Source organism: Mustela nigripes, chromosome 9, assembly GCF_022355385.1.
Source record: "Mustela nigripes isolate SB6536 chromosome 9, MUSNIG.SB6536, whole genome shotgun sequence".
In the NCBI taxonomy this organism is placed as follows: Eukaryota; Metazoa; Chordata; class Mammalia; order Carnivora; family Mustelidae; genus Mustela; species Mustela nigripes.
Genome location: NC_081565.1, coordinates 74,850,201 through 74,877,950, shown reverse-complemented (window position 1 = coordinate 74,877,950; position 27,750 = coordinate 74,850,201). Strand labels below are relative to the sequence as shown.

The 27,750-nt window shown below is 44.3% G+C and overlaps 1 protein-coding gene across 3 annotated transcripts; it reads left to right on the top strand.

Moving 5' to 3' along the window:
- Positions 1–26,913, top strand: GCNT1 (glucosaminyl (N-acetyl) transferase 1). Of its 3 annotated transcripts, none has more exons than XM_059411827.1 (4): positions 1–168; positions 997–1,113; positions 14,627–14,777; positions 25,014–26,913. In XM_059411827.1, exon 4 carries the CDS (start codon positions 25,158–25,160, stop codon positions 26,442–26,444), a length of 1,287 nt encoding a protein of 428 aa, XP_059267810.1. In that variant the 5' UTR covers positions 1–168; positions 997–1,113; positions 14,627–14,777; positions 25,014–25,157; the 3' UTR covers positions 26,445–26,913. The 3 variants fall into 3 exon arrangements, with proteins under 3 accessions (XP_059267810.1, XP_059267809.1, XP_059267808.1); XM_059411826.1 differs by lacking the exon at positions 14,627–14,777 and adding an exon at positions 649–854; XM_059411825.1 differs by lacking the exon at positions 14,627–14,777.
- The last annotated feature ends 837 nt before the right edge of the window (positions 26,914–27,750 follow it).

Sequence of the window (27,750 nt, the reverse complement as noted above, 5' to 3'; positions counted from 1 at the left end):
GGGGCGGGGCCAGGGGCGTGGCGGCTGGGTAGGAGGCGGGGAGGCAGGAGGCGCGGTCCGCCAGCGCAGCTTGCGCTGGGAGCGCATCGCGTGGCCAGTGCGCGGGTATTTGGGGTGCCGCGCGGTAGCGCACCGTAATGCGCCCCGGCCGCCCCAGGCTTGCTGCAGGTAACCGATTCCTCCACGCCGTCCACTCCGCCTCCGGCAACCCGGATCGCCTGCTATGGCGCCCGGTGGCGGGTGGAAGGATGGGAAGGATGCGAGGGAGGGAGCCGGCTCTCAGCCAGGGGCCCGCTGCCCCGGGGGCGGGGTGGGGGGGTTCCGCTGGGGAAGAGGAAGCGGAGCCCTGGCCGGAGGGAGCGGACGCTCGGACGCTCGGACGCTCGGTGGGGGTGAGCCGGGAGCGCGTGTGCGCTCTGGACGCTTTCCCTGGGCCTTACTTCTGGTTCGATCCGTGGAGCCCGGGGCCAGGACTCCGGTGCCCAGTGTCACCTGGAAGCCACTTTCTTTCTGGCGTCTTTCCCCCTGGTCGGGGTAGCGAGTAGGAGCTGAGAAGTCGGAGTTGGCTGCGGGCGTGGATGGGCAGGAGAGCGAACAGTTCCTCACCGCTGTCTCTTGGGTGCCAACTCCGTCTAATCCTTCCCGTAGCCCTGCAAAGAGGCATTATTACCCTCATTTTACCGATGAAGAAGCCGACACCAGGATGAGAAATGACTCGCCTTGGGGCAAGCGTTTGGAAAGGGACTCCGAAGTCCCCACCCCAGCCCTCGGCTTCTCTCTTTCCTCCTGCTCCCTCTCGGTCCTTACCCCGCGGGTGTAGGAAACTTGCGCTGCTGCGTCTGTTTGGAAAACAGGTGATCGTTTCCCTCCGAGGTTACTTTTTTTTTTTTTTTTTCCGTTAGTACTCCGTTTCTGATTCACATTCTTCCAATTTTTGGTTATTAGCCTTTTGAAGTGAAAGCAGCCCTGTCTCACGGCTCTTTTTTTTCCTTGCAGCGCATTCCCTCCATGCCCAGCGAGCCCCCGGCACCCGCACCGGCCACACACTTCTTTGTCACCGTGGATGAGGTCGCCTGCAGATCCGGCTGCACCTTATGGGCTGCCCAGGTGGAGGTAAGGTTTGTAGCCACCGGGCAGCCGTGGCTCCCTTTGCTTGATTTCCTTTCTGGGGGGAAGAGAGTCTTTATTTAACAACCCGTAGGACAAGCGGCCAACTGGGAAGGATATAGGAGGTTCACAGAAAGCACTGGTTCTTTGAGATGAGAACAGGCTACAGGTTTCTGTGACCTGAATTTGTAGAGTGGTAGGTGAGGCATCCGGTCAGGGACTTGTCCCTTGCTCTGGGCACTCTGTCCCCCTTTCAGAGCTGTTCTGAAAGGCAGATTTGTTTTATAGAGTGGAGGAGGAGGGATGAATGGTTTTTAAAGATCAGTGTAAATTACCTGCTAGGAGCCCAGGCAGTTCCAGACAGGCTCCCCTCCGAGAGGATACGGTAACAGATTTCTCTTTTTTGGCAAAAAGAGAAACCCTGAGCTTGGTGGGTATTTGCTATTGTCTAATGGATTTTTCGCAGCCATTCAAGATAATGGTTTGGGGAAACTGAGTTCGTAGAAGTGGCTAACTCCTCAATTTTTAAAAACAGTGTAATATACTGTAAATTGGCTTTTACAAAGTTTTATCATTAGGTGGAAGAGGCTGATTCTGGTTTCTACTTTTTGGGGGAGGATTTAAAGGTTGCCACCAGCTCATCTGCCCTTCCTTCACTGGCCCTGGAAAGGACCTCTGTAGCCTGGGCCCCAAATCTCTAGTGGATTTCATCCTTCATTAATTATAATTCATCCCGGACTGATTATAAGACCACTTCCAACCACGTTAGTTTGTTTGTTTGTTTGTTTTTTATTTGTAACTTAATTGCTTAACATAAAGAGAAATGTCCTTGAGAATTAGGAACCACTATGTTACAGGGACTGATCAGGTAATGGGTGGGAGATTTAAGGGGGGCTTGGCTGGGCACAGGTGACCTAGGGAGGACCTCCTAAAACAATCTGTGGGGATGGCCATTCGCTCCCCATAACCCTGCAGGGATTCTGACCCAGGATGTCTAGATCTTTCTCCCCCCACCCAACTAGCTGAAAAATCTTTTTCTTTTTTTTTTTTTTAAACAAAGTAAAACCTGATTTAAATATTGTCTTTTTTTCTTTTTTAAAACATAGGAACCAATCAGATTTGGTTCTTGCGTCATTCGTTTTCAGATCTGTCTTGGAAACTTCTATAGCTGGTGATTGCATTCTTGAGGGGAATGAAAAATTCTGACCTATGCTGTAGATATTGTGCACTTGTCATGAAATGAGGTGGTGGGAAACCGAGATTAATGCTGTTGAAATGATTTCTTCCAATTCTCAATAACTGTTTTCCATGAAGGATGCAGTACTGCCACAGTGTAGAGTAGTCTTTTATGGGCCAGCCAGAAGGAATTGTGTCACTGCTGCTAATGGTCATTCTTTTTTTTTTTTTTTTAGTTCTTTTTTTGTAAATTTTTTAATTTTTTCAGGGTTCCAAGATTCATTGCTTATGCACCACACCCTGTGCTCCATGCAATACGTGCCCTCCTTAATACCCACCGCCAGGCTCACCCAACCCCCACCTCCCTCCCTTCCAAAACCCTGTTTGTTTCTCAGAGTCCACAGTCTCTCATGGTCATTCTAATGAAAATTTATTCATGGTTCTAGTTCAGGATGCCAAATGCCTAACTCCCTGACTTAAAAGAGGAGTTCCCAAATGACTGTTTCTCAGGGGGACTATCTTTACTCTTAACCACATTGGCTTTGACACCGGATGCAGCGCTTAAGGTTGTCCTGTTTCTTTGTCGCCCTCTGTGGCAGAGGCCACTGTATGTTGACATTTGGGCCAGTTAAGCTTTTGTTGTGGAAATTGTCCTGCGTGTTGTGGGATGTGCCGCAGCATCCTGGTCCTACCCTGTAAATGCCAGTCGGCCCCTCCCTGCAGTTAGAACAACCCAGGTGTCTCCAGATGTTGCCACACGTTCCCTGGAGGATGGAGTCACCCGGCTGGGGAAAAGAATGAGCCAACATTTAAAATGCTCTCGATGTTTATGAACTAAACTGTAGATACAATCGAATGTTAAACTTCTAGTGACTAGAGAAGCTATCTGTAACATCTAAACAAACATCTACATTTTAAAATATTTTTATAATAAAGATGACTAAACTAGTGTTCCCTGTGAACAGCCCCATGTGTCCTACCAGAGTGTATCTCCAAGGAAATTTTGGGTGTCCTGTGTGCTTGTTAAATTTCCAAAGTTTAAAATAGTAGAAGCTGAAAAGGAATTCTAGAGTGGTTTTCATTTTTCTCCATTTATTTTACCTTTTTTAAAAAAAAGATTTATTTATTTTTATTTGAGAGAAGGAGGGAGCAGGCTGGGAGAACGGCAGAGGAAGAGGGAGAAGATCTCTAGCGGACTTCTCACGGAGGAGCCCCATGCAGGGCTGGTCTCCCGACCCTGAGATCATGACCTGAGCAGAAATGAAGAGTCCGATTCTTAGGGGCCCCCAACTTTCTCCTTTTAGTTTACTTGATGTCTTTTAATTTTTTTTAAGGTGATAAAAATATTAACGAACCATGCTTACTGATTTGGGAAAATTGACACAATTCCTACGAGAACCACAAGCAAAAATTCTAAGCAAAAATTTTAACGAGACTCACTGTAGATCATCATGTTCAGAGTAGAATTTAGTTTTAGAAACCATAAAAAGAGGGCGCTTGGGTGGCTCAGTGGGTTGAGGCCTCTGCCTTTGGCTCAGGTCCCAGGCTTCCGGGATGGAGTCCCACACTGGGCTCCCTGCTAGGCAGGAGCCTGTTGCCTCCTCTCTTTCTGCTTATTTGTGATCTCTGTCAAATAAATAAATAAATTAAATATTAAAAAAAAAAAAACATAAAAAGCTTTTAGCTAACAGCAATAGCTAAGACAACCATATATTTCTGTAGTCTGAGAAATTCTGATTGGATAGAAGAGAGGCCTACATAATAAACAATAGATTCATATCAAAAGAAGAAAATACACTGAATATATAACCAACCCTCTATTTTTAGACCTTAAGTTCCGGAGGTTGAAAACACAGCCCTGGTTATAAAAGATGCATCCTTAGATAGGGAATGGCAATCCATTGGTTCCCATCTAGAAATCAAACTTACTTGTTAAGATTCAGGATTGGCAACATAATTTTGGGGGCCCATGTTTAGAAATTCTTAAGAACACCACGAATGCTGGGTGCCTGGCTGGCCCAGTTGGAGGAGCCTGTGACTCTTGATCTCAGGGTCGTGAGTTCGAGTTCCACACTGTGTATAGAGATTACTTAAATAAAACTCAAAAAAAAAAAGAGAATATCAAGAAGACAGCAGACAGCTTGAGTATTAGGTGAATCACAGGGCCCTGTGTGGCAGTACAGTTTGCCTACCCGTGAAGTTGACCCTGGTTCCTTGTTCATATCAAGGATTTCGGTCACTAATTCAAATCCCCGGAGAGGTTACTGCTGCTCCAAAGCAACTGAGAATTTCCGACTCACAGACTGTACTAATATTTCCAATCAGGAGTCTGCGTGTATTCGGTCATCGGTACACTAAATTTACTAAGAAGGGGCACCTGGATAGCTCAGCTGAAAGAGCATGTGACTTCTCGACCCCAGGATCATGAAGGGAGCCCCATGTTGGGTGTGGAGGATACCAAAAACGTTTACAGGAAAAAAAAAAAAAACCTTTAAAAATTAATTTAAAAATTTAACCCATGTCTAAAAAAATATTCCTCCCATAAATAATTTTTCTTTTGCTAAAGAGTTAGCCAAACTGTATGGGGGGTGAGTGGGTCCCTGAGCAACCTGTTTCTTAAGGCACTCATTGAACAACTTACTGAGCACCCGTACGTGACAGGCATTGTCAGCTCTGACCCCACGGCTGGGAAGGATGGAGGGTTCCCCCCTTTCTGAGCCTTCCAGCCTCATGGCTAGAGGATGGATTGGAGATAGACCAGCACATAGTCTCACAGGCTGTCCCAGTTGTTGGTGGGACTCCAAAAAAGCCCACAATGTCCAGAGAGCATCTAACCTGAGGACCTCAACTGGGGAAGAGATTACTCAGGGTAGGTCTCCCTAGGAAGTGATACTTAAAAGAAATCCTGAAAAATGAATAGGAAGTAGTCAGGTGAATTAGGGGCCTGAGTTCCATGTTAGAAGGGTTAAGACCAAGGCAGAAATACGCCTGTGGGGTGAGGCCTCTTGGGTCATTTTCAGGACTGAGTTTCGTTGAAAAGGTAATGGGAACCTTTTTTTTAATATTTTATTTATTTGACAGAGATCACAGGCAGGCAGAGAGGCAGGCAGAGAGAGGGGAAGGGAAGCAGGCCCCCTGCTGAGCAGAGAGCCTGATGCGGGGCTCGATCCCAGGACCCTGAGATCATGACCTGAGCAGAAGGCAGAGGCTTTAACCCACTGAGCCACCTAGGCGCTCCAGGTAATGGGAACCTTTTGAAGGATGTTAAATAGGATATGAGATGAGTGATTAAGTTTGGATTTTTGAAAAGATCGTCTCCACTGCTGTGTGGAGAATGGTTTGCAGGGTTAGGCCGGGCTGGTATCTTTGGTGCCTTTGTGCAGACTGGAAACGATGGACTACTTTGTCCCAGCTAGACTGGACCAAAGGCCTCAGGCCCTCAGCCTGTCACTTTGCACGCATACCCTGAAGAGGGGCAGGCTGGGGTGCAGCGGCAGAGTGCAAAGGTATTTGCTCTCCCCGGGGCCTTTATGGTACTTAATAGAAGCCGGACACAGAGGGCTTGGGGGGAGGAGGGAAAGGGAGAGAGATTGAGCCTTGTAGCTAAAGTCAGTATGAAAGTGGTGATTATTTGGATGTGGTTTTTGGAAGGCAGCTATGCTCACCACTGAAAGTTTCTGGCATAAATAACTTGAGTGGGATGGGGTCGTGAAACCATTCCCAATGTTGGAGAACCCCGGGGTGAGGGAGGGAAGGTGATTCCTTGGGATAGATCTTACTTGTGGAGACCAAGGAATTGGCATCTGGAACTCTTGAAAGAGATGAGGTGGAAGGAAGCCCCTGCTGGGAGCTGTTGCGTGTGGGTGATCATTGCTTACACAAAAGATCATCAGAGGACGGGTGTAGGATAAGATAAGGGGCTGGCCTGGAGAAAAAGATAACTGTTTGGAAGAGGAGGAGCCTCTGGGTACAGTGACTGAGAAACGAAAGACATGCGGAATACGGAGGAAATGTGGGGTCTGTGGTTTCCTTGCATTTCTCTCTCTCTTTCTCTCCTTTTCCATTTGAGACTGGGGACACCTGAACAAATTCTAATGCTGCTGGGGGAGGGGAGAAGCTAAGCCTGTGGGAGTGAGAAATCCATGACTGAGCCTGTTTTCAAAGAAGGGGAAAGAGGCTGGATTCCATTACACAGGTGTGTGTGTGGGGGGGGGGTAGCCTTTGATGGAAAGAGGACGGGAAAGGATGGATTGTTTGCCTCAAAGTTGAGCTCTCTGAAGGAGGAGGCACGTTGGTCCGCTGAGTTGGGTGGGTTCGAGAAGTCAGCTACTTTGTAACCAGTGTTCATCAAGCCTCTTCTAGTGCCAAACACTGGTAGATTATGAATGATGATTACCCTTACGCTCAGCCCTGATAGACTGGTAAACAGAGGTTTGGTCTTTGTCTCTGGGTTCTGATGCCCTTGGAATTTCCTGAGGGATTGGGATGATAAGAATGTCTTTTGTTACTCATCTAAAGAGCTCTTTTCCACACATGCTTATGCTAATAAGGTGGCTGAGGTGTAGCCTCAGGATGGGGTGGGCACCAGAAAGAACCAGTAATTAGAGGGTTGGAGCTTTTAGCCCCACCCACTGGCCTCCGGGGAAGGGGGAGGGGCCTAGAGACTGGGTTGCAAAAACTTGGATCAACACTATTTGGAGAGCTTCTGGGTGGTTGAACCCACCAAGTGGGGAAAGTGTGGGTACACCAGGAGCAATCCAAGGTCATGGTGACATTTTCACAGTGAGGGGTGATCGCTTCTCAGAAAAATTTATGCTACAGAGGCACATTTTGGAAAGAGCTGTTTGGGAATGTTTTCACTGTAATGTAAACATGTTGCCAAGAAATATGGTAAATCTGTGGCTGGTCAAAAACCTAGAAGAACTTGGAAAAAGAATTGTCTGACAGAATCTTTGAAGTGAAGAGTATCAGTGGGTTTTTAGTCCATTTGTTAGATTCATAAAAATGTGGCACCCCCTGACTAGTTTGCAGGGACGAGGGCTTGAGAACCACCAGCGGAATCTCACCAAAAAAGACTTTGTCAAAGTATCAAGATTTAGGCAGCAAAGCCCAGAGTGTTCTACTATTTCTCCAGTGGGTATGTGTCACCCAGACAGCCATTGAAACAAAATGTTAAGGTGCAGGAAACTGGGAACCAGTACTTGACAGGACTCTATAACAAGGTAATTAACCAAGAGTTTTCAAAAATAAAGCATATTTAGGGGCGCCTGCATGCATGGCTCAGGCATTGGGCTCCCTGCTCAGTGGGGAAACAGCTTCTCTCTCTCCCCCTGCACCTCCCCGCTGCTTGTTTTCTCTGTCTCTCAAATGAATAAGATCTTTCTTTAAAAAATAAAGCATATTTAATGTATTGCTTTCATTACAAATATTAATATCTATTTGTATTTGTACCATAAGTGATTACACTTATAAGTGTTATTTCCTCTTTTCCCCATCTTTTTAATAATGTGCATTACACAGTGGTACATAAAATTTTTTAAAGAAATATACATATCTAGATGGGACTTACTCCAAAGCTTTTTCTCTTGGTGTTTGCCCTAAAAAATGTATAAACTTATCATTAAAAACTGAGGCAAGGTTCTCTTCTCCCCCTACAGCAAATGGAGAACTGGATTTCCTCATAAACTGTAAAACTACATCTTCCCCATGATGTGCTCCTGCAGTTGATTTGTGGAAAATACCATTGCTACTGGAGCTTCTGTTGTGAAATTGAACAAATACAGAATGTATGCGTGTCTTGTTTCTCTTGAAATGCATACCTTAAACTTCCTTTAAATAATCCACTTTGAATGCTTTAAAAAGAAAGGAGGAAAAAATAAACTTCCTGCCCCAGGACAGGTAAATGTTATTTCCACACAGGCCTTGTGGTTCGTTCCTTCCCTAGCCTGACTCTGCTGTGGACGGAGATCTGCCCCAGGCCCTTTTGGATCTTTTGGGGAAGCTGACTGGGGAGGGCCACATTCTCCTCTGCAGGTATGGGTGGGAATTAAAAAGCAAGTCTGGGGCCACCTATGCCCTGTCGAGGGGGTCTGGCTGCCTCTCCCACAAAAGGTACACTTGGGGTGGCAGCATGATCATGGGTTGGAATCAAATAATCACGAATTTTCTGTAATCAGCAGCTGGACCCAGGAATGCGCCTAAGGCACCCTCCTAGACGCTGCGACTTGCCAGGGGCTTTTGTCCTTCTGAGTTTGTGCCTGACTGGCCTCTCGGATGCCTCTGTTCCAGAAACGAAGTCAGAGCCCCCCATCTCATCTTTGTTTACTCTTTCCGCATGTTATGCCAATCAGAGTCATTCAGTCTACTTAGGAAGATTCCTTTCCAACATGGCTGCTAATTAACAAAACACCTGGCTACCCAGGAGAATTCCTGAAGCATGAGGTGTAGTCGCTGCCCCTGGAGTGTGGCCATCCCAGGAAGGAGTCCCCGTTAACCTCCCCTGCCCCCAGGGGGGACCTCAAAGTGGTTTCTGGCCAGTCTCGCCAGATGCTCTCCTGTTCCTTCCAGTGCTACAATGGATGCATTGTTCCCCAAAGAGTTTTTACCTATATTGATCAAGCCTAGAATTTCCCTCAGAAGGCTCAGCAAATAAGCATGTGTAGATGCCTTGAGATCAGGAAGATGCATTATTTATGACTACTGCCCGCCCCACCCCACCCCACCATAACCCAGAACCTAGGATTCTGTTTTGTATAATAGCTACTATGTGTGGAATTAAATTGAGTGCATTCAGGTGTTTGTCAGGAAACTTCAAATACAGTTTCTGATTGTGGAGGTCTGAAAAAGTTCCCTCTAGGCATGAACTAAAGATTTGAACAATGTCCAGACAGGAGAAAATATTTAATAATAATAGTGAATAAATGGCTAATGTTTATGGAGGGCCCATGTGTCCCATACAGTGTAAGCATATGACATATTGGCTCCCTTACTCTATAAAAACTCTAAGGTACACATGGCCCTAATCCTATCAAATTGCCTAAAATTATTATTATTATTTACTATTATTTTTACCAGCAAAGAAGCTGAAGGTTGAAGTTAAGAGCATACAGAAGTCTGAGTTGCTGGGTGATGATGTCCAGTTTTTGATCTGAGCAGTTTGGTTCCAAGACTAAAGTCATTGCTGCTAAGCTCTCCTTCTCACATGTAAATATACTCAAGAGAAAATACTGAGCAACTGATAGTCAAAGAAATACAAAATGAAACCTCAGTGAGGTACCATTAAACAGTTGTGATAATGACAAAGATAATTATACAGTGAATGGATATATGACACATAATTAAGATAATTATGTAGTAAACATGGGAGAAAATGGTGCTCAGATATTACTACTGGCCGTATGAGTATAGTCCATTTGGAAGGCAATCAAAAGCAACAGAAATTTGTAAGTTTTGATTCAAGAATACTACTCCTGGAAATCCTTTACAAAGCCAAGAGAAAACGAATTATGCGTATCTTTAAAAGGGTTCATAGTTCTTCTTTTTTTCATTTGGAAATACCTTTAATATTCAACCACGAGACACATACTAACTGTGGCAAAAAAAAACAATAAAGACTCTTCGCTGTCGATTAATAGAAAAAAAAAACAGAACAGAAATTTGAGTCCCAGCTGCTGTTACATCTATGCACAAGCGTAAGTCAGGAGTGTCCCTGGACGGGCGTTAGAAGGGAACTTGAAAATGATGTGTAAGTGGACTGAAACTGTAAGTGGCTTTTTGTTGGTTTGGAAATTATCTCGAACTGTAATGCTTTGCCAGCGTACTTAACTGGAGCTTGTGTTGGAGGATTGGGGCCATTTCTCTTTGCAATTTTAAAAGAAATACCTTAAAGTAAATTAAAAACTCAAACATTTCAAAAGTGCTTGAATAAATACCTCACCCCCAAACAAAAAGAGGATCACGGAATAGTTTTGGGTAGGTCTGTGCTTCTCAAATTTTTCTAGTGCACATTGATAGTATGTATGGAGCCTTGGTTTTTTTTGTTTTTGTTTTTTTTTTTAAAGATTTTATTTATTTATTTGACAGACAGAGATCACAAGTAGGCAGAGAGGCAGGCAGAGAGAGAGAGAGAGAGGGAAGCAGGCTTCCTGCGGAGCAGAGAGCCCGATGCGGGGCTCGATCCCAGGACCCTGAGATCATGACCTGAGCCGAAGGCAGCAGCCCAAACCACTGAGCCACCCAGGCGCCCCATGGAGCCTTGTTTTTTTAATGGGTTTATTTTATATGTGCTTGAGTGTAGCTTCTCTGTGGATGCTGTTTCTTCTAAAAAAAAAAAAAAAAAAATTTTTTTTTTTTTTTTCCGTTATATTACCTAGAGAATTCATTCATTCCTGGCTTTGGAAGTACTTTCAAATTCAACATACATACCTAAATGTAATCTTACGTACAATGAAAACGTTGCATCAAGTTTGCCACTCAAGTTTGTGCATCCACTTCAAGGGAACGGTTGGGTCTTAGATGGTAAATGGGTCCCTCTATCTTAGGACTGAAGCCCTCAGGAGGAGAGTTTCTCATAGTCACACCCATAGGAATATTTGGAAGGTTCTGGGGCTGCGTGGAAGGTTTAGGAAGCAGGGCAAGGTACGATTTGAAGCTGTTAATAACCAGACCCAGTGTTTTGTGCCGGAAAGTGAGACTGCCCCTCTGGGGACTCAGCCTTGGGCTGAACCCCCTGCCACCTCTTCCCTGCTGGTAAACAGGAACAAATGACCCAATTCAAAGCAACCTAAAGCCTCAGTTTCCTTAACTGTGAAGTGAGAGGGAAACTATCTACTTCCCGGTTTGTGAGAATTGAGACAATGTATGTAAAGTGCCTGGTGCAAATTTTTACTGACTCTTCATTTGAACAGTCTCCTTAATCCTGTAGTAACGCCCATTGTGAAAGCACCATCAATTTTTTTTTTTAAAGTTTTTATGTATTTATTTGACAGAGAGAAATCACAAGTAGACAGAGAGGCAGGCAGAAAGAGAGGGAAGCAGGCTCCCTGCTGAGCAGAGAGCCCCATGCAGGACTCGATCCCAGGACCCTGAGATCATGACCTGAGCCGAAGGCAGCGGCTTAACCCACTGAGCCACCCAGGCGCCCCGCACCATCAATTTTAACATCTGCTTTTAAGGAAACAAAATAAAAAAGGAAACCACCATAGTAGTGAACATGTCACATTTCAAGTGCCTATCAATTTCCAAAGCTGTCACGCAAGAAAGCTGGTCTTCAAGCTTGTGTACTTATAGCCTGATTAGTATTTTGTCTTGTCCCGGATCCTCCCTTTTGTCTTCCACCCCGGACGGTCACCATCTCAGCCTCCCCTGTCCCCGTGCACCACCTGCCTGCTGAGGAGCAGCAGGCGGCCGTAGGAGTTGGGAGTTGGGGACGGGGACCCCTAACCAAACCCCACAGCCCTTGTGCACAGGTGAGGAGCCCCGAGTGCAGAAGGGAAAGGTCAGTCCTGAAGACAGGATGAGCGCCATCCAGCATGCGACCGGAGGTTTGGGGTTTCTCGGAAGACACTCTCTGTCTGACCTGATGCAGGGGACTCCCGAGTTCATGGAGTTCTCCCAGCGCACCATAACTGAGAGGATTTTAATACTGTACTCTAGTTTCCTTAGCCGGAAAACACTTTGAGCTTGAAGGCACATTTAACAAAAGCATCCGCAGTCTGCTGGACTCTTTGTTTTTCTCGTTCTTTTCATTTTTTTTTCAAGTTGAATAAGTGTAGACCCAGGGAACAGTGTTGTGGAGAGGGAGTGGGCAAGGAGCCTGAGACTAGATCCGATTACCGGGAGCTCACCGAGGACGTGCTTGGAACAGTGCAGAGACAGGATTATGTGGAATTCAGTGCTGAAATAGGAGATGATGGTGAGGACACCTGTTTATCCAGCAACTACCACATCCCAGTCTCTGCCAGGTGGTAGAGAGGTTTTCAAATCACCCCCATCCCCACCAGAAGGGTATTATGTTAACCAGTCACTTTTCAGATGAGGAAACCAAAACTTGGAGAGATGAGGTGGCTTGCTGAAATCCTACATTAGAACATGACACAGGACTTATTGTCTCTTCTGTTTGACTTCACGCAGCTGTCTTTCTCTGGGCCCCCCCAACCCCCAGCCAGTGAGGTTTGGCCTCACAGAGGGTGATTCCAGAAAGGAACCACATTGCAGGACGTTAAGCTGGATTTTAATCTGTTAAAAGAGCACTTCTCATGCTTGCTCATGGGTAGCTTTATAATTTTTCTGCATAATTAAAAGAGAAGATCTACTCTGACGATCATGATGTGCCCGCCAAAGATCCAGACACATGCTATGACCCGGGATTTTAGGACTTCCTTTAAAAACAAAAAGGAATCTGGTATTTTGGATTAGAATTGCTGGGACATGGGAAGCATTTAAAGCCTGGAATATTTAAAACTGGGGTTGTTCAGAAGACCCAGGACCTATGGGCGGTGTGACGAGCAGGTGGGACACAAACCAGGGCTGTTGTTAAGCTCTCTCTGCTGAAGAATTGATCTGGACAGGTGGCCGAGCCAAGCGCATGACCTCTGTGCTCTAGTATTCTCACCTTCAAAATTAAGAGCAGACAAAAGAAACTTGAAAGTACCTTTCAAATCTAAAATTTTGTTTCCATAAGACTTGGTGCTCTCTTTAGTATTCTAAACCACCCACTATTCTTTTTTTTGTTGTTGTTTGTTTGTTTGTTTTAAAGATTTTATTTATTTATTTGACAGAGAGAAATCACAAGTAGATGGAGAGGCAGGCAGAGAGAGAGAGAGAGAGGGAAGCAGGCTCCCTGCTGAGCAGAGAGCCCGATGCGGGACTCAATCCCAGGACCCAGATCATGACCTGAGCCGAAGGCAGCGGCTTAACCCACTGAGCCACCCAGGCGCCCCTTGTTTTTTGTTTTTAAAGGAGAGGGCAAGGTTTATTGCTCTTCAAGTTTGGAATTTTGAAGTGAACAATAAGATCTTTTATACTCACTTTTGGCCTGCGGTGGTAATGAGATTGACAGTTTCTTAAAAAAGGAAAAAAGAAAAAGAAAAACGGGAACTAACTGGTGGGCTCAGTCAGTTACGGGTCTGCCTTGGACTCGGGTCATGATCTGAGAGTCTGCTTCTCCCTCTGCCTCTTCTGCTCCTCCTGCTTATGCTCTCACTCTCTCAAATAAAATCTTTAAAAAAAAGAAAACAAAACTGTGTGTGTGCGCACGCATGCACAGAAGTAGGTATATTTAGTTCAAGTCTACAAAGTCTACCTCTACAAGTGCATTAGAGGACAGTTTTTTCCCATTTCAAAGTTTAGCCGTTGCTCACGCATTAAGGAAACAGGAGATGAAAACTGTGAAGGCAATCTTTTGAGATGGAGGCAGATAGATGATCTTTGTTCTTCATGTCCAAATTTTCATGACCCTAAACTCAAAAAAGACCCCTTTTTGTGTGTTCAAACAACCTGGTTCACTCCTCCCAATGCCTTTAAGGTCAGTCTTCTCTTAATTTAAAAAGCCTTTTCTACGTAACATTCTACCAGTACCTACCTACTCTGAAGGTCTAGTCTAGTTGTAAGCAGGCTGCATCTTTTTAAAAATCATAATAAAGGGCTTTAGGGGCACCTGGGTGGTTCAGTGGGTTAAAGCCTCTGCCTTCGGCTCAGGTCATGATCCTAGTATCCTGGGATCGAGCCCCGCATCGGACTCTCTACTCAGCAGGGAGCCTGCTTCCTCCTCCCTCTCTGCCTGCCTCTCTGCCTACTTGTGATCTCTGTCAAATAAATAAATAAAATCTTTTTTTTTTAATCATAATAAAGGGGTTTAAAAAAAAACTCTTGAGGTTAAAACTGTCAGGGAAAAATCAGTGGCATTAAGTACGTCGGAGTCTCCACTATCTATTTCTAGAACTTTTCGTCATCCCAAACTCAATGAACCGTAACTTCTCCCTGTGCACACGTAGAACCCTCAGCCCCTACTCTGGTATACTTTCCATCTCTTATGAATTTGATGACTGTAGGTGCTGCATATAAATGGAATCATCCCGACTTACTTCACTTAGCTTTCTCTGGGGTTCACCTATGTTGTAGTATGCAGCAGAATGTTTTCCTTTTCAGGGATGAGTAATATTCCTCAGTGCATCCCACATGTTTAGTTTATCATTTGCTTTTCCTGGCTACTGATATAATGCCTTAATTCCGGTACTTCTGTATAATTATGGGCATTCTTTTGGCTTTCAAGGTAGTGTATAAAACTTGTAAATCCGTATGTGTTTCTTTCTTTTTTTTTAAAGATTTTACTTATTTATTTTAGAGAGAGAGTGAGAGAGTGCGAGCAGAGGGAGGTAACTCCAGGGGTCTCCATGCTGAGCATAAAGCCTGATGCAGGGCTTGATCACAGGACGCTGAACTCATGATCTGAGCCAGAACCAGGAGTCATGTACTTAACCGACTGAGCCTCCCAGGTACCCCTATATATATTTCTACCACTGAAATATACATTTGAAGAGGATTCAAGATATCAGGAAAGCATGTGTACTGATGGGTGGGATCAGTGGGACATTTTTTGCTATGGAGAATACAAATGTTGATCTGAAGGGCACATAATTCCAGATTCCTGTTAGAAGGGACCAGCTTGGGGAACCGGGGTGGCTCAGTGGGTTAAAGCCTCTGCCTTCGGCTCAGGTCAAGATCCCAGGGTCCGGAAATGGAGCCCAGCATTGTGCTCTTTGCTCAGCAGGGAGCCTGCTTCCTCCTTGTACTCTCTGCTTCCCTCTCTGCCTACTTGTGATCTCTGTCAAATAAATAAAATCTTTAAAAAAGGGGGGGGGCAGCTTGATTCCTACATTTCCTCGTTTCCATGTTTGCTTTAGTACTTCGAACCCTGCTTCAGCCAGCCACAAGCCCCACTCCGATAGCTAACGGACACAGATGTCTTGAGGGGGGAAGAGAAGTGGCCCACAGCAAGTCCACTGCAGTGTTCTGTGGCAGTTGTGTCTGGCACTGCTGGTGTGTCTGCACCTCTCTGACTCCCATTAACACAATGTACATAGCTTCTTGGGAAAAGGACTTAGCCTGGCAAAGTATTGACCTTCTGCCCTCCTGAGCTATCATAAGAAGATTCTAGAGAGCCCCAGATGAAGAGCATTGGTCTTTGGCCCCAAACATTCAGAGCGTGTTCACGTGTGTCTAAGGGAGTAGGCAAAGAAAAGGTGGCGTTTCAAGAACAAACCACAGGTCAAGTCTAGTCTCTGTGGTCTCTGTACTGTCTATCTTAGACAAAGGTAGAAACTTACAAAGGAAGTTTCCAGAACAGTTTCTGTCTTGGTTCTTCCAGATTTCCAGCCGTTCCGGGGATGGTTTGAACATTTTCATGATTACCGAGCAAGGCTTACTGGATGGATGAGGTGCCCTCCAGGGCAGGACAAAGATTTTCTACAGCATCCTTTCCCTCTTCTTACATTCTGTCTAAATCCTACCCATTTTTTTGTGGTTCAGATCAGCTGTAATCGAGGAAGCCTTCCTGGAGCCTTTCTTTTCCTCTTGGTGGACTTACAGCTTTTGGTTCTGTGGCAGAGACATGGGTGTAGGCGCATCTTGCCTGCCAAGCCCGGAGGCAGGAATGGTGTGGGCTACTTCAGCCCCTGATTGTGCCTCCAGGGGAGAAAGCAGTGGGGACAGACAACAGTGCTATTGCCAGGAATGAATGAAATGCGTGAGTTAGAGTCATCCCACTGTAGTATAGTGAGTAAATGGAGGGAAAAACTATATAGAGAGTTTTTCTTGCCATTAATTCAGGCAGAGAGAACCCTTCCTTTTCTTCCTTTCCATTCATACTTCTTTCCTTCTTTCTCTCTTTCTCTTTTATAGGCGGCCCCACAAATAAAACCTAGTTTTATTTAATCTCATCTAATTTAAAATTAGGAGCAGGTCATTGGGAAACTTCCACTAATTCTACTACGTATTTTGAGTTTTTGCCTAATTATTAAATACGCTTTCATATGGGGTTAAACAGCTAATGGAATTGTAAAAAGTAGGTAGAAATGGAATTCCAGTATCCATTCTGCTTAGTGAGCTTTAAAATGCTGATTTTTTTATTCATTATGTTTAAGAACCAATCATTTTGTCTTTTCAGCTCTTAATTTTATCCCTACCTTTAACATTTTAGAAAAGCGGTAGCCTTTCTTTTAGTCAGGGTTAAATGCACATTGTTTTGAAAAACGCATACTTCCCCAAGAGTGCCAAGAACTAAAAAGAGTATGATTTGCCCCTGCTTGAAAGTCGTCAAGTCTGGCATTTTTCCTATGGGTTTCCTGAGCCCACGTACCCACAGGGCAGGTGTAGAGAACTAGAAACAACTCCTTAGTAGAGAGGAGAGATGTTAATTAAATTTTTTAGCAGAGGAACATGGGCTTCCTTTGGAAGAGACTTGCACTTATTCAACAAACATGACTGAGGTATTCTCTGCGGCGTGTTCTGTACCTGGCCCTGGAAGATGGGGTTCTGGAGGAGGGAGACGTGCTTTCAGGCCTCTCCTCCCTTTGTCACACCATCTGGCTTTAGTTACAATATCTTATTTCATGTGGAAAGCCCCCTCTCCAAAGGGCACAGGAAACAGGGTCCAGTGCCAGTCCTAGAAGGTTTTTCCTGTCGCCCATGTTTCCGTGGCTGGAGCCCAAGAAAACTCTGGAATGAACTCTGGGAGACAGCGACCTAAACTGTGGAGCTTGGTGTTTTTAATCACTGTCCTAAGTTTTGAGGACCCCCAAGAGCTTCTCCTAGCCAGTCTGGAGGAGCAGACGCTGTTGGGGTCTCAGGAGCTTGCGTTAAGGTGACACCTCAGAAAATCTTGGCACCTTGCTGCAGTGAGTCACGGACACAGCCAGGTGACCAACCAGGTTCCCCCAGATGGGGTGAGGCCATGGAGACACAGTGGTGGAAAGAACTCCACCCAGAGTGGCAGGAAGTAGCCTTGAGATCTTACCCACTTCCTGTTCCTTCCCTTGGCTGCTTCAGGATGCTCTTCGAGGCCCAGGCCTCTGCGAGCCTTGAACATCTTTAGCATCAGTCACGGTAGTGGGTATTCTGCTTCTGTCCCAGCAGCCTCTGCGTCACAGAATAATAGTCCTCGGGAGTCCTTGAACTTGAGTCACAGACTCAAGGGGGACTAGAAGCCAGCTTCCTGCTGCAGAAGGCCTATAGGTTGCGGACCCTGACTTAGCCATCCAGCTGTTGGTTTAAGCATACCTGCGTGGTGTGTGCGCGTGTATATTTTTTTAAGAAAAAAATTTTCCACTATTAAAAATGAAACAATAGGCAATAGGTAGAGGGAATTATTCTTGCAGAGAGTAGTTTTGTTTGGACTTAAGCCAGAATGACAGGTGGAAATGGTGGAGGACAGAAGGGTTTACCTTTTTGAAATCTACTCTTTCGTTTTCTACAGTTCACTCACCTGTCCGCTCTAACCTTACCCAAGGTTAATGAAGCTACCCAGTGCAGGGCCCCTTTTATCTTGCCCCTTGTCTGGGAGTCTGGAGAGTAATTAGAGGCTGAACAGGAAAATCCTGATTGTTCCTAGAGATGTGTCCGTATGTCCATATGTCTATGCAAATTCATGTAGATATGGTAAATCCTACTTTGAAGTCTAAATATGTTCTGTCCTATTACTTTATAATAAAAATATGTATTATTCCTTTCTTCCACCCTCTTCCTGCTTTCCCTTATTATTATTATTACTACTACTACTATTAAAAAAGAATTTAGGGTAGTATAGCCTGAGCCACAGGTCGCTCATTTCTTTAATTTTTTTTCATTTTCTTCTCTATGTAGTGAAATTCACTATAACTAGGAAGCATGTTATTGGAATGAAAGTCATCTTTTGACATTGGTTTATTTAAAATACTGAGGTTTGTGCTAGTTCATCTTGTTCTGAGTTATTATATCACAAGGTCCTCTGTGTCCTGACCTATTCCAAACAAGTCTAGGTTCGATAATGACTGGGTTTTAGACTCCTTCCTTGGACGTCCTCATGTACTTTGTGAAAACAGCCCCCCACTCCTCCTTCTGTCCTGTCCTTACCGTGGTGAGCTGTTGAAGACGAGAGAGAGGTGGTGGGTTAAATTAGGCAGAGGCCTTTTGTTTGGAGCAGAACATCCGTTATGTGATGCTGGGCAAAGCACATGACCCGTTTCTTCCAACAACCATCTTTCCCATTGCTCTGTCCTCGTAATAAGGTTTCAGTGAGTCTCAATTGAGAAAACTGTGTTTGCATTAAGACCAATGTTCTTCAGAGCTAAGCCACAGAGCACAGTGATGGCTTTTTGAATTATTGCATGTCTCTGATGTCTTTGGAGGCAGTAATTATCACCCAACCCTCTCCTGTTTGCTTTGTTTTCAATGTAGTTATAAATTCACAGCCCAAACCCTGGTGGCTGTTTAAATCAGTTTTCAGTATGCTTATTCCCATTAGTCATTCCATCAGTTTCATCTTAAAGACACGTTTCCTGGAATCTTTTGTTTGTTTGTTTATTTTAGAATGAGAATGCATGCATGCCCTGGAACTCATGCATGCAACATGGGGGAGGGGCAGAGGGGGAGGGAAAAAAATCTCCTGCAAACTCCTTACTTAGCTTGACCCGGGACTTGACCTCACGACCCTGAGACCATGACCTGAACTGAAATCAGGAGTCGGTCACTTCACCCACTGAGCCGACAGAGCCATCCTGTCCTGGGGCCTTGTGATCTGCCCTAGCCTGCTACAGTGAAATCTGTTGGCCTGTGGTACAGTCTAGGATGTTCCTTTACGGTCATCTTGGGATATACCTTTTCTGATTCCTGTATTTTCTCCTTTCTTAGTTTATACTTTAGTTTTTGGTTCGGGGGGATTTTCTTTGTCAAAACAAAAACAAAAACAAAAATAGACAGCACTAGTAGGCAGAGAGGCAGGCAGAGAGAGAGAGGAGGAAGCAGGCTCCCCACCAAAGCAGAGAGCTCGATGCGGGACTCGATCCCAGGACCTGGGATCACGACCTGAGCCAAAGGCAGCAGATTAACCCACTGAGCCACCCAGGCGCCCTGGTTTTTGTTTTTTAATGTAAAATCTACCCCGAAAGTGGGGCTTGACTTTTAAAAACCCTGAGATTAAGAATCATGTGCTCTATGGATGGAGCCAATCAGGCACCCCCATACGTTATTTAGTTTTGATGGAGTTCATCCTCTAGTGGCTTCCTGACGTAAAGTGCATAAAGGTAAATATTTTGAGACCTTACCTGTCTTAAGATGTAAAATGTTTTTTTATTTTACCCTTAATTGACTTAGTAGTTCATGTGATTTAATGAATTCTCCTCGGAAGTACACTTTCCAGCATTGTTGATGCTGTTGCCATGATTTTCATTTTCTGAATCCTATCTATGAGGTTTATTTTCCCCCTCTGGAGATCTGTGTGATATTCTCTTTACCATATTCCAGTATTTCATGATTCAGGAATGTGTCTTGGTGTGGATCCGTTTTTACCCATTGTGTCGGTATTCCAAGGAATGTCCATCTGTTGCTTCTTTGTGAGAAATAATATTCAACCATTTAATTAACTGATTGCTTCCTTCTTTTTCTTTTTCTTTTCTTTTTTTTTTTTTCCCTGTTTTGTCTTTCTGGAGGTCTTGTTATTCATTCAGAGACTGGATCTCCTGGTCTGGTTCTCTAAATTACCTTTTTCCACCACTTCAACTTCCCCATCATTTGGCTTGCCTATTTGCCTAACTAACTCCTGGAGAGTTTTCCTCAGCTTTCTTTTCCAACACTGCAATTGAGTTTTGCAGTTTTTCTTATCATGTCATTAATTTTTTTTTTTTAAAGATTTTATTTATTTATTTGAGAGAGAGACAGTGAGAGAGAGCGTGAGCGAGGAGAAGGTCAGAGGGAGAAGCAGACTCCCCATGGAGCTGGGAGCCCGATGTGGGACTCGATCCCGGGACTCTGGGATCATGACCTGAGCCGAAGGCAGTCGTCCAACCAACTGAGCCACCCAGGCGTCCCCATGTCATTAATTTTTAAGAACTCTGTTTTATTTGCTATGTGTTCTGTTCGTGTAGTTTCTGATTTGTTGGTGTCCCTGCTATGAAGCAAATCTCCCCAAATGTAGTAACATGAATGTTTCCATTTTATTTTTTGCTCACACATTCTGTGGGTCAGAAATTCAGAGAAGAGTTGAGTGACCACGGGCTGGAGTGTCATCTGGTAGCTTCTTTGTTTACGTGTCTGGGCTGGGCTGGGTTCACCTGGAACTGGTGGCTTGGGTACCTTACACTCTCTGGCTTAGTACTATATGGAAGCTGGTTCCAAAAGGAAGCCTCTGGAGAACAGATTTTCTAAGAAAACTTGTTGGAAGCTGCTTAGTATTCCATGACCCAGCCTTGGTGGCCACATCGCCTCACATCTGCCAATCTCTACCAGTCAGTATAGTCATAAGGTTGTCCAAATTCAAGGGGAAAGAAATGTTGACTATTTCTTGATTGGAGAATGGCAAGGTCACATTGCAAAAGAGCATTTAGGGATGGGAATATTGTTTTGCCTGTTTTCGGGCCATATAATCTTACTGATTGATGGAATGCAATATATTTTCTACTCTCTCTGGGGATATCATTATTAGTTTTCTTATTCCTGTACACAGTCTGTTTCCTTGAACATTTGGGGAAATTTCTAACTTAAGCAATGTATTTAAGTCTTGGCCTTGTTGGATTCCTTAGTAAATAAACTCCTGCATTGGCTTGGCAGTCAAACTTCTGGGAACTGATAGCTGGAAATAGGGAAGGAGATCTCAATAGCTATTGTCTTTGGGTTCACTCAGTTCCACTGTTTCCTGGTTGGAAACCCTGCTTTCCATAGTGCCTGGTGTGCCCCAGCCTGCAGAGAATATAAACCTGGGCCGGGGCCAGGTTTCAGGGTAGAGAGAGACCCAACTGCTTTTAAATAGCTGCCGGTCAATACTGTTTTTTGTTTTTGTTTTAAACATTCTCATCCCCCTCTGGAATCTGTGCTGCTACCGTTTCCCTGAACCTTTTGAAGATCCTGTCACAAAAATAGAGCCAGTTCTTTCTTTCCCTACTGTCAGTCTGAGATTCTTAGATCTGCTGAATAGGTTACCTTGCGACTATCTGCTTTTCAGATTCTATTTGCTGCCTCGTCGCCCACTGACCCTGAGGACATTTTGTCTGTCCCCCCACTCCAATGAGTACTCCATTGCACCCTAGTCCTGACCAGCTGGAACTGCTCATTTTATGTTGGAACACTTCTAGAGACTAGAAGGAGGAAAGGCTGCAAGGAATCTGAAAACTTGAACTCCGCAATAAACCAGCTAGACTACTGGATATCAGTAGACCACTCCACCCAACATCAACAAAAGACACACTCTTCTCAACACATAGAACATTGTCCAGGATAGGCCATATCTTAGACCATTAAACAAAACCTTGGAAGTATGATTGCCATGTAGAGAGGTCAGCCTCCCTTCAGCTTTGTAAGAAATGGCCAAACCACCGAAGTGATTGTACCATTTTGCCTACTTGGAGCTCATGGATATGTAGATTAATTTTTGTAAATAAAATTTGGAGAAGTTTGCAGCATTATCCAGATGTTTTAGCCCCCCTCCCTTTCCTTCCGCAAATCCTATTATACATTTGTTGATAATGTTTAATGGCATCTCACATGTTTCTGGAGCTCTGTTTTTCCTAATTAATTCTCTTTTCTTTTTTTCCTCAGACGGGATGCTGTCACTTGACCTGTCCTCAGTTCTACTGATTCTTTCTTCTATGTGTTTAAACCTAGTGTTGAGCCCTTGTAGATGATTTTTCAGTTCAGTTTACTGTACTTTTCACTTCCAGATTTCTTTTGGGTTTTTTCTTTATCGTTTTCTGTCTCTTTATTGAAATTCTCATTTGGTTGTCTGTCATTCTCATATTTTCAGTTCTCTAGTTCTTTGAAAATATTTATGACAGCTGTCTTTGTTAAGTCCGATACCTGGGCTTCCTCAGAGACCATTTATACTGACTGCTTTTTCCCTTTATATGATCTATACTTTTGTTACTTGACATACTCTGTAATATTTTGTTGTTAAAGGGACATTTTAGGGGTGCATGGGTGGCTCAGGCAGTTAGGCATCTGGCTCTTGACTTCAGCTCAGGACCATGAGATGCGCCTTGTCCTGGGCTCCATGCTGAGCGTGGAGCCTGCTTGAAATTCTCTGCCTCTCTCCTGCCCCTCACACCCCCATCCTCTCTTGCACACACTCTCGCTCAAAGAAAGAAAGGAAAGAAGGAAGAAAAAGGGAGATTTTATAATGTGCCAACTCTGGAAGGCAGACCTCTGCCCCTGCCCTGCCTCGGGTTTGGTGGTGTTGCTCTTTGTTGAGTGACTTTTCTAGATTGGTTTTCAAAAGTTTGTTTTCTTTGTGGTATGAGGCCACTTAAGTCCCTAATCAGTTTGCTTGGAGATCAGATGACCTAATGACTGGACAGATTTCTTCAAATGTCTGAACCAATAAGGAGCAGGAGCTGCCTACCGACATCATTTTGTTTATGATCTGTTGTTTTAATGGTTTCTGTGCTTCAGTATTTTTGCAGAATCGCCCCACATTTCTTGCTAATACAGGTTGGGAGTCGGGTGGTAGACAAGATAGTTGGAAGAAGATGAGATAAGCAGCTAACTCAATCAAAGACAGATTGGGCCAGTGAGCACTGGGAATCTTCCCATTGGAGATAAAATATATTGGATTTTCCAATGGTATTGGACCATTTCACCGTTCCTTGGCACCCACTTTGGGACATGTTGCTAGAGTTTTCTTTGGAAAAGCTTGACCCAAATTGCAAATATTTTCAAACCTTTAGCAGTACACAACCAGCATTAGAAAAACAAGTAAGATTGGACAGGAAATTTTAAAAGCAAGAAATGAACCAGCCATAATTTTTGAGGGGAAAAAAAGTGAATACATAAGATTAGTTTACCAGCATGTTTTCTGAGTGTGTGTGTACTTACATGGGCAATACATCCCTTCACACATTTCCCTTCTCATTTCACAGATTTGCTGAATGCCTCGTATATATTAAAAAACCTGACTGCAGGAAAGGCACTCTCCAAACACAGTATGTTACCTGGAATCTGGAAACTGAATGGGCCAGAATTTATTTTTATTTGTGTTATTAATATTCACAATTTATTTCCTAACAAAATATTTAAAAGTTCTAGTGCTGATCCTAGTATTAAAAACCAGTTTCAAATCTCTGTGAATCTGGTATGGAGATGATCAGTGGTACTTGGCTTTTTTTGTTAGAACAGTAGCACTTAGGGGTGGCTGTCTGACTCAGTAGAGCATAGGATTCTTGATCTCAGGGTTTTAAGTCTGAGCCCCAGGTTGGTTATAGAGATTACATAAAAATCTTTAAAAAAAGAACAGTAACATTTATTATAGAACCAATCTCCAAGTTATAAAATTGATTTTTTTTAAAGATTTTATTTATTTATTTGACAGAGATCACAAGTAGGCAGAGAGGCAGGCAGAGAGAGAGGGAGAAGCAGGCTCCCCACTGAGCAGAGAGCTGGATTTGGGGCTCGATCCCAGAACCCCAGGATCCTGACCTGAGCCGAAGACAGAGGCTTTTTAACCCACCGAGCCACCCAGGCGCCCCTATAAAATTGATTTTTAAGACAAAATATATTTTGTAATATTTATAAACATAGTAAAAATGGGTGGGGTTTTTATATTTTATATTTTTTATATTCATTTGAATATAGACTGTAGGTATGTCATACATTCTAATTTGTATACAACTGTTGTTTCTCACAAGCATTAATTGTTATAACCTGTTCAAAGCAATTCAGAAAGAAAATGCAAGGCTTTGTCTCTGTTTTGGACTGTGTATGTCTTCTCTTCCTGTGGTGACTGGAATGGACCTGAACTAAGAGAGATTCCAAACAGACCTGCATCTGGCCTGGTTTCAGCGGGGCCTTCCTGGTTTAGTTTGAAAAGTCACTTGACTTGCTTTCAGTTCAGAGATTCTTAGAAGTCACAGCTGTTTTTGAACTTCTCCATAAGAGGACCTCTAGCCCTAACTTAGTGGAGAACAGGATGAAGCTGGTCTTTAAGTATTGGGGGCTGCTGAGGCCAGCTGATGGGCATTAATGGAAGTATCAGGAGGAACCCAGATATAGTAATGATTTTGAGGCGGGGGTGCTCATTAGAACTGGCAGAGGAGGAAAAACTCATCTTACCAACTGTGGAGAGTGGAGTAATGGTAGCCTAGGTCTTCAACTGTGATTTTGTACCTTAATTTTCCTGAAAGGTAAATTCTCAAGTAGTATCATGTAGGATATCTTAGCACATCGTTGTATTTCTTCCTTCCTTCGTTTCTTTCTTTCTTTTTTTTTTTTTTTAGATTTATTTTTATGCCATCTCCATATTCAACACAGGGCTCGAACTCAAAACCCCCAAATCAAGAGTCATATGCTCCACTGACGAAGCAAGCCAGGAGGCCCCTCCCCCATATTCTTTTTTAATAATCTGGTATTACTATTACAGGCTGTGGGTTTCCTCTAACACTACCCTCTTCTGCTGATTGACCAACGCCTGACCTCATAGCAAAGAGGATGCTTTTTCAACCCGAGATGTCGTAACAAGACTGTATTTATATATGTTCGTTCTCCTTCTCTTTTAGTGCCGTTCTCCATCTCAAGATGCCTTTGCAGTTTTGATAAATGCAAACTGACAGCTCTCAAGGCCACAACAGGAGAGGAATCATGACTGCCTGAAGCCTGGAAGACTGCCCTTAATTAAGGACAATCTCCGATTGTTGTTTGAAATGCTGAGAAAGTTGCTGCGGAGGAGACTTTTCTCTTATCCCACTAAATACCTCTTCCTGCTTCTCGTTTTTTCCCTGGTCGCCTTCTCCGTTTTAAGAATTCACCAGAAGCCTGAATTTCTAAGTGTTGGACATTTGGAGCTGGTTGGAGAGAATCCTAGTAGTAATATTAATTGTACCAAAGTTTTACAGGGGGATGTAGAAGAAATCCAAAAGGTACAGCTTGAAATTCTAACTGTGAAGTTTAGGCAGCGCCCTCGGAGGACAGCCAGTGAGTACATAAACATGACCAGAGATTGTCACGCTTTCATCAAGGCGCGCAAATATATCACGCAGCCCTTTAGTAAAGAAGAGGCAGAATTTCCCATCGCATATTCTATAGTGGTCCATCACAAAATTGAAATGCTTGACAGGCTCCTGAGGGCCATCTACGCGCCCCAGAATTTCTACTGCATTCACGTGGACAGAAAATCAGAGGATTCCTTCTTGGCCGCGGTGCTGGGCATCGCGTCCTGCTTCAGTAATGTCTTCGTGGCCAGTCAGCTGGAGAGTGTGGTGTACGCCTCGTGGAGCCGGGTTCAGGCCGACCTCAACTGCATGCAGGACCTCTACAGGATGAGGGCAGACTGGAAGTACTTGATAAATCTCTGCGGTATGGATTTTCCTATTAAAACCAACTTGGAAATTGTCCGGAAGCTCAAGTCACTAATGGGTGAAAACAACCTAGAAACCGAGAGGATGCCATCCAACAAAAAAGAAAGGTGGAAAAAGCATTATATGGTTGTTAACGGAAAGCTGACGAACACGGGGACCGACAAAATGCAGCCCCCTCTTGAAACTCCCCTGTTCTCGGGCAGTGCCTATTTTGTGGTCAGTAGGAAGTACGTGGAGTACGTGCTAGAGAACGAAAAAATCCAAAAGTTTATGGAGTGGGCAAAAGACACCTACAGCCCCGATGAGTATCTCTGGGCCACCATTCAGAGGATCCCAGATGTCCCGGGCTCCCTGTCCTTAAGCCAGAAGTACGACATGTCTGACATGCACGCGATTGCGAGGTTTGTCAAGTGGCAGTACTTCGAGGGTGATGTTTCCAAGGGTGCCCCCTACCCACCCTGCAGTGGCGTCCACGTGCGTTCTGTGTGCGTGTTCGGGGCAGGTGACTTGAACTGGATGCTCCGCAAGCACCACTTGTTTGCCAACAAGTTCGACACGGACGTTGACCTCTTTGCCATCCAGTGTTTGGATGAACACCTGAGGCATAAAGCCTTGGAGACGTTAAAACGCTGACGGTTCATCTGGGGCAACTTTAGAAATAAGGAGATGCATGTGTGAGATGCACCCTGATTCTTCTACCCAGCAGTAAACAGAAGCTGTAGGGGGCGCTCTTCGGGTTGGGGACTCTGATTGTGAATGTCCCTGAAGCTGAGGGATTTCTGCCCAGCACCATGGGTTGGAAAGGTTAGGGCATCAAACGTTGACTTAGAGTTAGCATATGGAGCCAGAGTAGATTGGGGGGCATTGTAGGGGGGCAGGAGCCCAAGTAGCCAGGGATGAGGCTGAATGCAAAAACCAGCCTGTTCCAAGAACTCAGGGACTTAACAAAATGACCAAGATTTCGTCTGTGCCAAAATGACTTTGAGAGCTTTAATTATGACAGTTTTCTTGATTTGAATAAATGTATAGCAACAACCCGTTGTAAAGATGTAATTTATCGTGCAGGTTTTATTTGGTGAAATAAAAAATTAACTTTAAATGGTCCTTGTAAATAATTTACTTTCTGCTGGAGTGGTGTGCTGTGTAGCATGTCGGTATGTGTCCTCTCAGGGAACTTGAAAAAATGGGCTCGATCGAACGTGAGTATTTCTGATTTTCGCTTCAAACAACGTATATGTGTTTTTAAAAACAAAAGAAAAAGTGGCGGGCGCCTGGGTGGCTCAGTGGGTTGAGCCGCTGCGTTCGGCTCAGGTCATGATCTCAGGGTCCTGGGATCAAGCTCCGCATCGGGCTCTCTGCTCAGCAGGGAGCCCGCTTCTCTCTCTCTCTCTCTCTCTCTCTCTCTCTCTCTCTGCCTGCCTCTCTGTCTACTTGTGATCTCTCTCTGTTAAATAAATAAATAAAATCTTAAAAAAAAGAAAAGAAAAAGTGGCAATGTCTAGTGTAGTTGAGTCTAAGAATCATCTTAGCTTATTAGAAAAGATATCTTAAGTTATTTAAAAAGTTAAGAGATCTTTGTTTATCATTAGTCTTCACAGAGAAACTCAATTTTCCAAATACCGTATCTCGACTCACCCCTCCCCCTGTCTTCTCAGACCTTGCCATCAAGCTATACAAAAGCTTGTTTTCATAGTGCCTCAGTACAGGAACCAAGACAGAAAGGGAGTAGTATGTATGGGGAGTGGGGATCTGAGATAGAAAGGGTGTATGTAGTAGGTATGGGGAGGAGGAGGAGAGGCGGCCATATTGGGGCAATTTCTGAGACCCGTGACGAATGTTCTAGCAGTCAGTACTATCTCCAGATAGTAAGGCTGGTGCTCTTGGGATCCACTTCTGTACATCTTCCAGGAATTTGCATCTTAAGGTCACCTGTGTCTCC

Excerpts from the sequence above, each read along its gene's own strand:
- GCNT1 (XM_059411825.1), top strand. The coding sequence starts at position 25,158 with ATGCTGAGAAAGTTGCTGCGGAGGAGACTTTTCTCTTATCCCACTAAA.